This window comes from Mauremys reevesii, linkage group 4 (assembly GCF_016161935.1).
Source record: "Mauremys reevesii isolate NIE-2019 linkage group 4, ASM1616193v1, whole genome shotgun sequence".
Lineage (NCBI taxonomy): Eukaryota > Metazoa > Chordata > Testudines > Geoemydidae > Mauremys > Mauremys reevesii.
The window spans coordinates 21,832,917-21,844,441 of NC_052626.1; the positions used below are offsets into that span (position 1 = coordinate 21,832,917).

The following is an 11,525-nucleotide window of genomic DNA, read 5'->3' on the forward strand; positions in this document are numbered from 1 at the left end:
TTCAACAGGCAGCAAACAGCAGAGCTCAGCAGCAGCTGCTTCACGGGGCTGCCGAAGGATGAAATGAAGCGGGGCTACCATGCACCTCCAGCCCCGTTGCTCACCGAGGGAAGCGGAGTTTAAAGCGGGTGCAAGTACCCACAGCCTCGCCGAGGGGCGAACGATCCCCACCGGTTTCCAACAGCAGAAGGGGGAACTGGGGGGGGGGGCAGTTTCCCTATTTCAGCCTCTGCTGGAGCCCCAGCCACAGAGCAGCAGGGGGCAGGGGAGACGCGGGGCAGAGGAAAAGGGGCGGGTGGGGGAAGGGTTGATGGAGAAAAAGGGCGGAGGCGTGAGGAGGAGCCCAGAGCGGCAGCTGCCTAACTCACCTCAGCAAGGGGCCGGGCCCCTCATGTCTCGCGGGCGGGCGGGCGGGGGCTGCCCCGCCGAGGCCCCGGGCGAGGGAAGACAGCCGCTGGGCCGGGCGCGGCTGAGCGACGGCTGCTGCGCCGGCGTGGGGGGGAACCGGACGTGAGCGCACTTCCGGGGGAAGGCGGAGCGTGGCCCGGCCAGGGGGCCTATCACGGCGGGGCTCGGGGCATGGCGGGTGAGCAAGGCGCGCGGGGCGCATGGGGGGAGGGGGGTGTCTGTCTCCAGCCGCGTGCGCGCGGAGGGGGGTTGCCCTGGTCGCACAGGGGCGCTGCCTTCATGGTAGACCCCGTTCTGGCGCCCCCCCCGTTTTCCCTCCGAGGGCACGTGAGCCGGGCTGCGCGCGCATTTCGTTAGTTATATTCCGTTATTATCGTTACATTTCCAAACGCGAAGGAAATCGACCAACGCGGGCTGCGGCTGTGGGGCCTCGATCCCGCGGGACCGTCAGCCTGCGCAGCACCGTGAAGCCAGGGCGACGGGACCCCTCCCGTGCGTAACGGTCAGCGGGTGGCCAGGTGTCTAACCACACGGAAACCCCGGAGTCTTCACAAATGTTTCTTACTTACCGCCCTTCACTTCCTTGCCTGTTAATATTGTGTTTTAACAAATTAGCATTAATGAGTGTTAGTAAAGTGCCAGGGTTGTTAGTTTAATGTTCGTGAAGCACTTTGAGATCCTCAGGTGAGAAGTAATTTAGCTGTGTAGAGAATTAGCATCACTTGTATGTACAGTCACACTCCGTGTATGTTTATAAATAACAGTATTATTCCTAGCGGCACTTCCTCTGAAATCTTAGCTTGCTTTGTATTATCCAGAAACTGTTGATGTGATGAACAGTAAAGTTGAGGACAGAAGTTAGGTTGTCATTTGAATCTGCAATGATTGCAGATATGCGTAACTACATAGATGAGTAGTCCCACTGAATCAATGTTCCATTGAGGCTCACCTGTGTAAAATTAATCATGTACATACATTTTTGCAAGATTAAAGCCTTGCATTGTCATTAAAATCCTGTAAAAATCTAAGGTGACATTTTGGCCCTATTGAAGTCAATGGCAAAACTCCTATTGCCTGCAGTAGTGCCAGGATTTCACACTTCCTGCCCTGGGCAAACCTGCTGAAATATTAATGATAGAGACCACAAGGTGAAAAGGACTCGGTCCTAACAGAGTTAGTGACTAGCCAAGAAGTGCTACATTAAAATTTGACTTCAGAAAATGCAGCCATTACTTGTATTGGAAAATATTATAGGATTGCTTATTAGTGGTTTTACAGCATTAGTTAGGTGTTCTAATGGAATACCTCAGTATGCAGTTTATTTTTTTCAGTACCCTAAGAATGTGGTTATTTTACACTGATGGTGAAAGGCTGACAGGCTAGAAACTTGATTTATGATTAAAGTTAGTAGGATGCACGTAAACTACATTTTACTGAGTCAACATTCAGGAACAGAACATTGAGGAATATACTGCATGCAGCCACATACAACTATAATGACAACTTAAACAGTGCATTGATTTGCTATTGTAGATTTGTAAGGGTTTGCATTTTCTCTTTTTTTTTTAAGCAGCAAAGAGTCCTGCTGCTGTTGCTCCAAAACGACCTGTCTTATCTGTCAGTGCAAGAAAAATTAAAGATAACGCAGCAGACTGGCATAATTTAATGATGAAATGGGAGACCCTGAATAATAATGGATTTACTACTGCAAACAAAATTGTAAACTTGAAAATTGGCACACAGTGAGTATGTTAACAGATCTTACAAATAATGACAATGTAGAGGTCACTTTTACCGTGAAACTAGTTTGTTTTCCTGACTGGGCAGCTTTACAAGAAAACAACAGAGTGGACAGGTTTGATATTCTATACCAGTAGCATTTTGTGATTGTATAAAATCAAAAGATTCAAATTCAGGTAAGGCTGTTTAAGGTAAAAATTGGATAACCTCATAAGGGCTGTATTTGCAGCAAAATGTTTTTATACATACAAATAATAAACAAATATTCAATATTTAAAATGCTAAATTACAAAATTAGGATTTGATCCTACAAACCCTTTCTTGGGTGAGTTTTCTCTGACACACAACTCAGGTTACAAGATATCACTTTGGTCAAGAGCTTTGCAGGATTAAAAAAGGGATTGGCTATTTACATGAATAACAAAAACATCCTGAGTTACAATACTAAAGATTTTAAAAAGCCACTAACTTTGGAAGGGACATAATTTCTGCTTCAGGACATGAGACAACCTGTAACTAATGGGAATTAGGAAGAAACTTTCCTTTTCCTGGTGGACAGGCTATTCCTTAATTGCCTAATGTAGGGTTCTTGTACTTTCCTCTGAACCATTTGGTACTAGCCATAGCTGAACACTGAACTAGCTAAACCATTCATCTAATCCTGTACAGCAATTCCTTTGTACTGTTCATGTGAGAAAGGGCTTGTAGGCTCAAGCCTTTTGTTAGTTGTGTAGAGGATAGCATAGACTTTAAATTCCTACAGTCTGTGAGTAAAGGTGTGCACAAGTATTTACACTAATATATGCTTTTGTTTAGATTTAAAGATAACAAGCTGGAGATAGAATGTGACAACATTGCGTCTGACTGTGGAAAGCTGTCTCCAAGCTATAATGAAGAACTTGAGATGTTCTGTGCAGAATTGCTTGGGACCTTGGAAAACATGGTAATGTTCATTTGTTTATCTTTCAAACTGTATACTCCCTAACCTGATGAAGCCATTGTTGGCAAGTGCTTTTGTCCACTAACTAAATCATTTTAAACGTTTACTGAAAATAAACTTTCATAAGGCTTTCATTCAGAGAATGACTCTAACTTTGGATATGCATGATTACAAGTACTACGTACTATGTTTATTAGATTGACTTGAAAATTTAAAAGTTGATTTTACATCCCTCTCCTGGCTCCCCCTCTATTTCCCCTTTTCATAGTATGATTTTAAAAAAAAATCTGCAAAATAATACAATGCCAATATTGTACCTATTGTCTATTCTTTCTCATCCTAAACGTGTTCAAAACAAAACAAGCATCAAGTTAGAAAGAGGATAGAACAGTTCAGACCTAATATGATGTGGTATCAATAAGCATATGTCTATGCAGCAATTAGAGGTGTGATTGCAGCACGTATAGGCGTACCCAAGCTAACTTTAATCTAGTTCGAGTAACAATAGCAGTTAAGCACAGCGGCACAGGCTGTACAAGCCCACCTGGGACCCTGTGTACATACATGACCAGCAATCCCATGCAGCTACAGCTTCACTCCCATTATTACTCACCCATGCTAACTTTAGCTACCTAGCATGTGTCCACATGTTGTAGTCACACCTCCGATAGCAGTGTAAACACAACCTAAGAACTATATTTTGTTTGATTGGACATAATTCAGTTTCCAGTTTTCCTAAATGCAGTTCTGTGTTACAGCTCCCATCTCTTTAGGGAACAGAGTGAACATTTGTTATCTAACCTACTTAATGAGTGGACACACTATTAAGAATTGTCACCCCAATAATTTTGGAAATAGCCAATACAAGTGAAGATAAGTGACGTTCCTACTGTAATAGTAGTTCATACCTTCAGAATGGTATAGTAACCTAAATTAAAAAGAGAAAAAGTAATACAAATCAAAAGAAAAAGTGTACAACCTATTCACTTTGCAGAAATAATTTCATGCACCTCATTGTTAACTTACCCTGAATTTTATTTCTTTATTAGAATATCTCTAATATCCCTTAGCTATAAAGAAAAATGCCTATTAAAATGATATTGGTTTGATGTTAAATTGAGCAGTTCTGTGCAAACTGGAAAAAATTCCAATGATTGGTATAAGCAGGAAAATATTCCAGATTCCTCATCAAGTTTGGTTCTCTGGAGAAAGTAAGAGTAATGCTTCTGTTTCTTAGTTTGAGTTACTGTCATGACTTAGCCCATTAAATGCACTGATATAAGTTGTCATTCCTGTTGAGCAGTTAAAGTCCAAGCATCTTGTGTTGGATTAGACAATGCATATATACATACATTATTTTCCACTGTTTGTAATCATATGTACCATATATTCAGGAGTTTACAGCATGACCATGATGCTCCTAAATTCTTTACTGTAAAATGCTGCTACCAGCCTCAATTATTTTATTAATGGTTTCATAGATTTCAAAGCCAGATGGAACCATTGTGCTCATCTACCTCCTGTATAACACTGGCCATAGAACATCCCCAAAATAATTCCTAGAGCATATCTTTTAGCAAGACATACAATCTTGATTTAAAAATTGTCAGTGATGGAAAATCCACCAGACCCTTGGTAAATTGTTCCAGTGGTTAATTACTCTCACCATTACAATTTTACACCTTATTTCCAGTGTGAAGTTGTCTAGCTTCAGCTTCCAGCCATTGGATCATGTTATACCTTTCTCTGTTAGATTGAAGAGCCCTTGTTAAATATTTATTTCCTGTGTAGACACTTAGACTATAATCAAGTCACCCTTTAACCATCTCTTTAAGATAAACAGATCGACTCAAGGAGTTCAGTCACTATAAGGCATGTTTTCTAATCCTCTAATCATTCTTGTAGCTCTTCTCTGAACCCTCTCCAATTTATCAACATCCATCTTGAATTATGTTCATCAGAACAGGACACGGTATTCCAGCAGCGGTCACAGCAGTGCTAAATACAGAGATAAAATAACCTCTCTACTCCTATTTGAGATTCCCCTGTTTATGCATCCCAGGATCACATTAGCTCTTTTGGCCACAGTGTCACACTGGGAGCTCATGTTCAGCTGATTATCCTCTACAACCACCAAATATTTTTCAGTCACTCTTCCCCCATCCTATAAGTATGGCCTACATTCTTTGTTCCTAGATGTATATACATTTAACCGTATTAAAAGGCATAGTGTGCTTATGCCCAGTTTACCAACCAATCCAGATTGCTCTGAATCAGTAACCTGTCCTCTTCATTATGTACCCCATCTCCAATTTTTGTGTCATCTGCAAACTTTATCAGTGATGATTTTATGTTTTTTTCCAGGTCATTGATAAAAATGTTAACTAGCATAGGATTAAGTACCTATCCCTGCAGGACCCCACTAGAAACAGACCTACTGGATGATAATTCTCTATTTACGGTTAGATTTTGAGACCTATCGGTTAGAACCATCAGGTGTTACCTTAGATAATGCACAATTGTTAATTCCCTTCTACCTTTCTAATCCTTCAAGATTACTATTATGGAAAAGTGCCCACGCTGCAGTTAGCACTTACTATCCTAATTATTGGCAGTCTTCGGAGGGAGTAAAAGACTGAAATTGCATAGAGACTGAACTATTTTTCCATACCTAGAGGTGATTCTACCAGGTTAAGGCTGAGGGACGTTGGTAGGGAAGCTTGCACTTTCAGTGCCTGTGCGGTACCTGTTCTGTAGGAAAGAGCAACTTTCACCCTCAGTCCCAGCCCCTTTCACCAGTACCAAATCATTATAAAGGAAGAAAAACAAGAATATTGAGACAGAGCTTTACTAACTTTCTGGGTGGTAAACTTGGATTTAGGATTTAAAAAAAAGGACTGAAGCTAGGGAAATGATCAAAATAGAAGTAAATAAACTGTACGTGCAATGTTTGAAACACCAAGTGTTTCTCACATGAAATCTCTATATTAGTCCCACTAATAGCTATTTTTTGCAGCCATAAAAGTGAATTAGAAATTTCATGAATCTGGTTGAGGTAGTCACATAAAGTATTTTTGAACTTCATTAATAGTTAATATTTGTAAGATCTTAGTAGCATAAAATGTCCCAAATGTTTATTAACTTGAAACTCTAATCATTTTCAGGCAAAAATACAACTGAAAATGGAAAAACTGTGTTCAACTACTAAAGGAATTTGTGACTTAGAAACATATCATTATGAAAATGGAGATTGCAGGACACCACTCTTTCACACATGGCCCACTACGTACTTCTGTAAGTAGAATATTGTTTACTTATAGTTATCCATTAGTATTTCACAATGAGGAGCATTTTAAAGGACATTGGATGTCATTTGAAATTGAAATAGTAATTTAGAAGAACTAAAAAATATGCCCTGTTAACTTTTATCTAGATAAGATTGTAACTTTGCCTTATGTAATGAGAGAGTCCATCTTTCTAACAGCGTAAGCAATAGAGAAGTTACTGCACTGGTTCTCAAACTTTTGTACTGGTGACCCCTTTCACATAGCAAGCCTTTGAGTGTGTTCCCCCCTTATAAACTAAAACCACATTTTTATATATTTAACACCATTATAAATGCTGGAGGCAAGGTGGGGTTTGGGGTGGAGGCTGACACTCGTGACCCCCCATGTAATAACCTCGTGACCCCCTGAGGGGTCCCACCCCCAGTTTGAGAACCCGAGTTACTGCAGTAACTAACTTAAAGCAGTGGTTCTCAAACTATGGGGCGCACCTCCATAGGGTGGTGTGGGAATCCGTCAAGGGAGATGTGAGCTGTGAGATGTTTTTTTTTTTTAAGAGCCCTGGCTGTTAGCCCCAGGCAGCTGGGGCTCCTGCGGAAGGGCTGTGCACACCTGGGAGGAGGGGATAAAGGGGCTAGACAGAGCCCCACCGCCAGGGCTCTCCTTCTCCCCTCCTCTTCCCCCGCCCTCACTGGGAGGCAGCTCAGGCTCCGGCTCTTCCTCTCTCTCCCCCGCCCCACCCCAAAAATCTCTCACCTGGAGATGGCAGCGGCTCCAGCTGTCAATCCCTTGGTAAGGGAGGCAGAAGTAAGGGTGGCAATGGGGCATGAAGTCTGCCAAATAAGTTTGTGAACCACTGACAGGTTATTGCCGCTGACAGCTCATGTAAATTGCAAAGCAACTCACACATTATAATTACAGTGTTAAGACATACAGACAGATCCAGTTAAAACAAGCTGCTGCTGCTAGAAGTGTCAAAGCTGCAATAGCTACTCCCTACAAAGAGCAAAAATATCTGTGGTCTGGAAGCATTGAGAGTCCTATTCTACAGTCCAATTTGTAGAATTGGGTTTATTCTTAGGTGGGAGATGGGAGTTCCACCTCAGTTAATTGTAAGACACAGAAGAGTTTTAAAAGGGCTCTGATCCAGAGAATGACCAGACTGAGGAAGAAGGCTCATCACTCTCTACCACCAAAAATAGGGAATGCAGATCCTTCCAGCATTCACTTCGTAACAGAGTGTAGGTGAGGCCTTCTCTGCCCTTCTAGTTATTTAACAATCTAAAAAAACCTAGCAGGCTTCAAGTGCGTCTGTCTGACAAACAGCATTACTGCAGTTTTACAACTCTTGGATCTCAGGAACTGGATGGCAACAGATTTGTTTCTCTGATTAATTGGAAGTAGTTCTTTTGTGCAATGTGTCCCCTGCTCCTCAGTTCACTGCCCTAGAATAGTGGGATTCTCGTGTCTTGGTTTCTGCTGACGAGAAGACTGGCAGGAGAAAGGGGATTTGCTGGACCCTCGGTTATTGAAAAAGTCCAAAGAAATGTGGTTGTAATAATTTTACCTACAATTCTGGCTGAATTCCATGGGAATTGCAGGCTTGAGCCCTTATTGTCAAATATTTTGTTCACTTACTGGGTCCAGCAATTCAAGTGACAATAGCCAGATACGTTTTAAAAAAATATCCTTACCAGCATTACTAGTAACTCCCGCACATTAGACAAACATTTCAGTTTCAAAGTATTTTCACCATTTATTCTTCACTCACAAATAGTTTAACTAACTAAACAGATCAGCATTACTTCCTGGTACTCAAGCACTTGCACTATTTGGGTTAATATAGTATGCAGATTATGGTTTAGTTGCCCCAAAATATCAAGGTATCCAGAAAATTTATGCAGTTTTTATTCAAAGTATTATAAAACCTTTACATTTTTAAACCAACATGTCCCTTTAAAGAAATGGCTTAAAATAGTACCATTTTTATAGCTGGTTCTAAGATACTACCGTTGATGTAGAAATAAAGGGGGATTTTATACTGAAAAAGCATCTGTGTGGTAGAAATATATCCAATACATGAGCAATAAATTTGGCATTTCATATTGCAATGAGGAGTGGTGTTAACTACTGTAAAGATCAGGATGGCTGTCTTACCTAAAGAAGAGGGGGTAGTTATAAAAGTTTGTATACTGTAATAGCTATTTAAAAAAAAAATGATTAGTATAGCACAAGTACTGATTTATTACTTTTTCAGAGCTGCTTATATATGATTAGAAATGGTGTGTGTAATTGTTCAATCCATTTCAGATGAGGTTTCTTTCAAGCTCACTGAAATGTACAAGAAGGAAATAAGACTTAAACAAACGATTGTGCAAGAGATTGCTCATACAGCTGACCAGGATCTTATGATGGTTTATTTATCGTCTTGGTTGTACCAGCCCTATATTGAGAGCAGCAGCAAACTACTGCTAGAAAGCATGTTGCTGGAAACAGGACATAGACAAGTGTAGCATTTAAGACTACTTCTAAAGATACTCATGTGACACTGAAGCAGCAACAACCTGCAAGGTTAATTATATGTTGTATTTTTATAAGGTTATTAAAATGTGTTTTTCCTCTGTTTGTATTTGTTTCATTTGTCACTTCTCTTGGTTGATATAAAGCAATTATCTAAGATACTTACATTACCTCCTTCGCGGTAGTATCTGAACACCTCACAGTTTTAGATGTGCTATTATCTTCAAATTACACATGGGGAACCAAAGTAGAGAGAGGCTAAGGGCCAAATCCTCAAAGGTATTTATTTGAATTCAGTTGAAATCAATGGGCACTAGGTACCTAAATACCTTTGAGGATCTGGGTCTAAGGTCACACAGAAGACTGCAGTGGAACAGGGAACTGAATCTGGATCATGAAGCCCTAGGTTAGAGCCCTCACCCCTGGACCATCATTCCTGACACCAAACTTGACACCCACTGAATGTCTTTCTACTTCTGTTTTGAACTGTCACACTACACAAAATCAAAGACAAAACATGTTCTGTTTTTTCCTTGTGTACATACCACACAGATTTTCTGAAGTTTCAGGGTGGCATAGGCAATTACTAAGATCTGAAACTGTACCACTGTGGCATGAGAGTTCTGCCATTGATTTAAATAGCAGCAGTCAGTCCCTTAATGAAATAGCTTTTGTTACAGTGAATATATACAAATCTAGAAGTATCACTATATCCAGCTTATTCTCGCTTCCCATCACTATATCCAGCTTATTCTCGCTTCCCCCAAACAATCAAATGCCCCTCTCTGTTCTTACAATATGACTTTCCTATGTTGAAAAACTACAAGTTATGAAACTATTACAAAAATGGTAGAGCTATTTATAAGCACCCTTAGATCTGCTTCTGCCAGTTGCAATAAGATGACTGTTAGCCCAAAACAAACAGTTGAAAGAGGAGCCTGTCTTCTCTGACATGCCAACAATTGAATGATCATGGAAATATTTACCGCTTCACTAAGTGGTCCCTCCAGGACATGGATGAGCCTGCTGTGGAAGCCGTTATGCTCTCCAGCTGTCAAACCAGCCCCTTTCAAAAGCACTAAAAACATTTTAAAACTTTGAGATTATACATGACTAAACTTTACACCAGCATTTTGATTAACCCCATTAAATAAGTAATCAGAAAACCCTTTGTGTTAACAGATATTGCTATATTAGAAATTGTGTATACTTTTCTCACTTAAAGCTGCTTCAAACTGTCACTACAGATTTCATAGTATCACTACTTCCTAGCAATAAATACAGTGAGAAGTGTTATGGGACATTTCAAGTTCTCATGGATGTTTACAATGTACTTGTAGAAAAAAAATGGGTGTTAAATTTTCTCCTCATACTATTTGGGCAGACTGTCTCCTTTGAACAGAGGAAGGATTGCACCTGACAGGCTTGTAAGCTACTATACTCTCACTGAAGTTCTAATCATTAAAAGAAATTCTAGAGCAGTAGATAAAGAAAATCAGCAATAAGTAATGAATACAGCTTAGATACCAGTTAAATATGTCAATAGAGTAACAGTGTTGCAAAAAAATAAAAAAAATCTGGGATGTATTAGCAGGAGTGTTGTAAGCAAAACATGAGAAGTAATTCTTCCGCTCTACACCACGCTGATTAGGCCTCAACTGGAGTATTGTGTCCAGTTCTGGGCACCACATTTCAGGAAAGATGAGGACAAATTGGAGAAAGTCTAGAGAAGAGCAACAAAAATGTTTAAAGGTCTAGAAAACATGACTTATGAGGGAAGATCAAAAAAATAAAGCTATGAGGTTTGTTTAGTCTTGAAAAGAGAAGACAGAGGGGTCATAACAGTTTTCAAGTACATAAAAGGCTGTTACAAGGAGGAGGCAGAAAAATTGTTGCTCTTAACTTCTGAGGATAGGACAAGAAGCAATGGGCTTAATTGCAGCAAGGGTGGTTTAAGTTGGACATTAGGAAAAACTTCCTGTCAGGATGGTTAAGCACTGGAATAAATTGCCTACGGAGGTTGTGGAATCTGTCATTAGAGATTTTTAAGAGCAGGTTAGACAAACACCTGTCAGGGATGGTCTAGATAATACTTAGTCCTGCCATGAGTGCAGGGGACTGGTCTAGATGACCTCTCAAGGTACCTTCCAGTCCTATGATTCTAGATACAACTTACTAAAATTATGAGAGTGGATGTACTGTATTCATGGAAACAGGTTTCAGAGTGGTAGCTGTGTTAGTCTGTATCAGCAAAAAGAATGAGGAGTACTTGTGTGGCACCTTAGAGACTAACATTTATTTGGGCATAAGCTTTCGTGGGCTAAAACCCACTTCATCGGATGCATGCAGTGGAAAATACAGTAGGAAGATATATACACACACAGAACATGAAAAAAATGGGTGTTGCTATACCAACTCTAACAAGACTAAGCAATTAAGATGGGCTATTATCAGCAGGAGGAAAAAAAACTTTTGTAGTGATAATCAGGATGGCCCATTTCAAACAGTTGGCAAGAAGGTGTGAGTAACAGTAGGGGAAAAATTAGCATGGGGAAATAGTTTTTATTTTGTGTAGTGACCCATCCACTCCCAGTCTAAATTAGGCATGAATAAAATGGTGTCCAATTTGCAAA

General features: G+C 40.4%; 2 protein-coding genes across 14 annotated transcripts in view; one reads left to right on the forward strand and one right to left on the reverse strand.

The window, feature by feature from the left end:
- The window catches only part of TECPR2 (tectonin beta-propeller repeat containing 2), a 67,828-nt gene extending 66,911 nt beyond the window's left edge, over positions 1–917 (reverse strand). For 5 of the 8 annotated variants that reach the window (XM_039538919.1, XM_039538916.1, XM_039538915.1 and 2 more), the window contains exon 1: positions 369–519. The gene's annotated coding sequence lies outside the window, so the exon portion shown is untranslated. Of the gene's footprint in view, positions 1–104; positions 214–368; positions 530–788 lie in introns of those variants that run through there. The other 3 variants (XM_039538912.1, XM_039538913.1, XM_039538917.1) reach the window with 3 other exon arrangements.
- Positions 65–8,997, forward strand: LOC120405351 (cyclin dependent kinase 2 interacting protein). 6 transcript variants are annotated; one of them, XM_039538922.1, is made up of 5 exons: positions 65–128; positions 1,979–2,150; positions 2,965–3,091; positions 6,253–6,382; positions 8,683–8,997. In XM_039538922.1, the coding sequence occupies exons 1-5, from the start codon at positions 80–82 to the stop codon at positions 8,883–8,885; spliced, it is 681 nt and encodes a 226-aa protein (XP_039394856.1). In that variant the 5' UTR covers positions 65–79; the 3' UTR covers positions 8,886–8,997. The 6 variants fall into 6 exon arrangements, with proteins under 6 accessions (XP_039394856.1, XP_039394858.1, XP_039394857.1 ...); XM_039538924.1 differs by lacking the exon at positions 65–128 and adding an exon at positions 489–586 and having other exon boundaries at positions 1,982–2,150; XM_039538923.1 differs by lacking the exon at positions 65–128 and adding an exon at positions 565–586.
- The last annotated feature ends 2,528 nt before the right edge of the window (positions 8,998–11,525 follow it).

What these genes read in the sequence shown, in the direction of transcription:
- LOC120405351 (XM_039538921.1), top strand. Translation starts at nt 688, where the DNA reads ATGGTAGACCCCGTTCTGGCGCCCCCCCCGTTTTCCCTCCGAGGGCAC. An exon ending in CCGGGCTGCGCGCGCATTTC is followed by an intron (nt 761 to 1,981) that starts GTTAGTTATATT and finishes TTTTTTAAGCAG; the next exon opens with CAAAGAGTCCTGCTGCTGTT. An exon ending in AACTTGAAAATTGGCACACA is followed by an intron (nt 2,151 to 2,964) that starts GTGAGTATGTTA and finishes GCTTTTGTTTAG; the next exon opens with ATTTAAAGATAACAAGCTGG.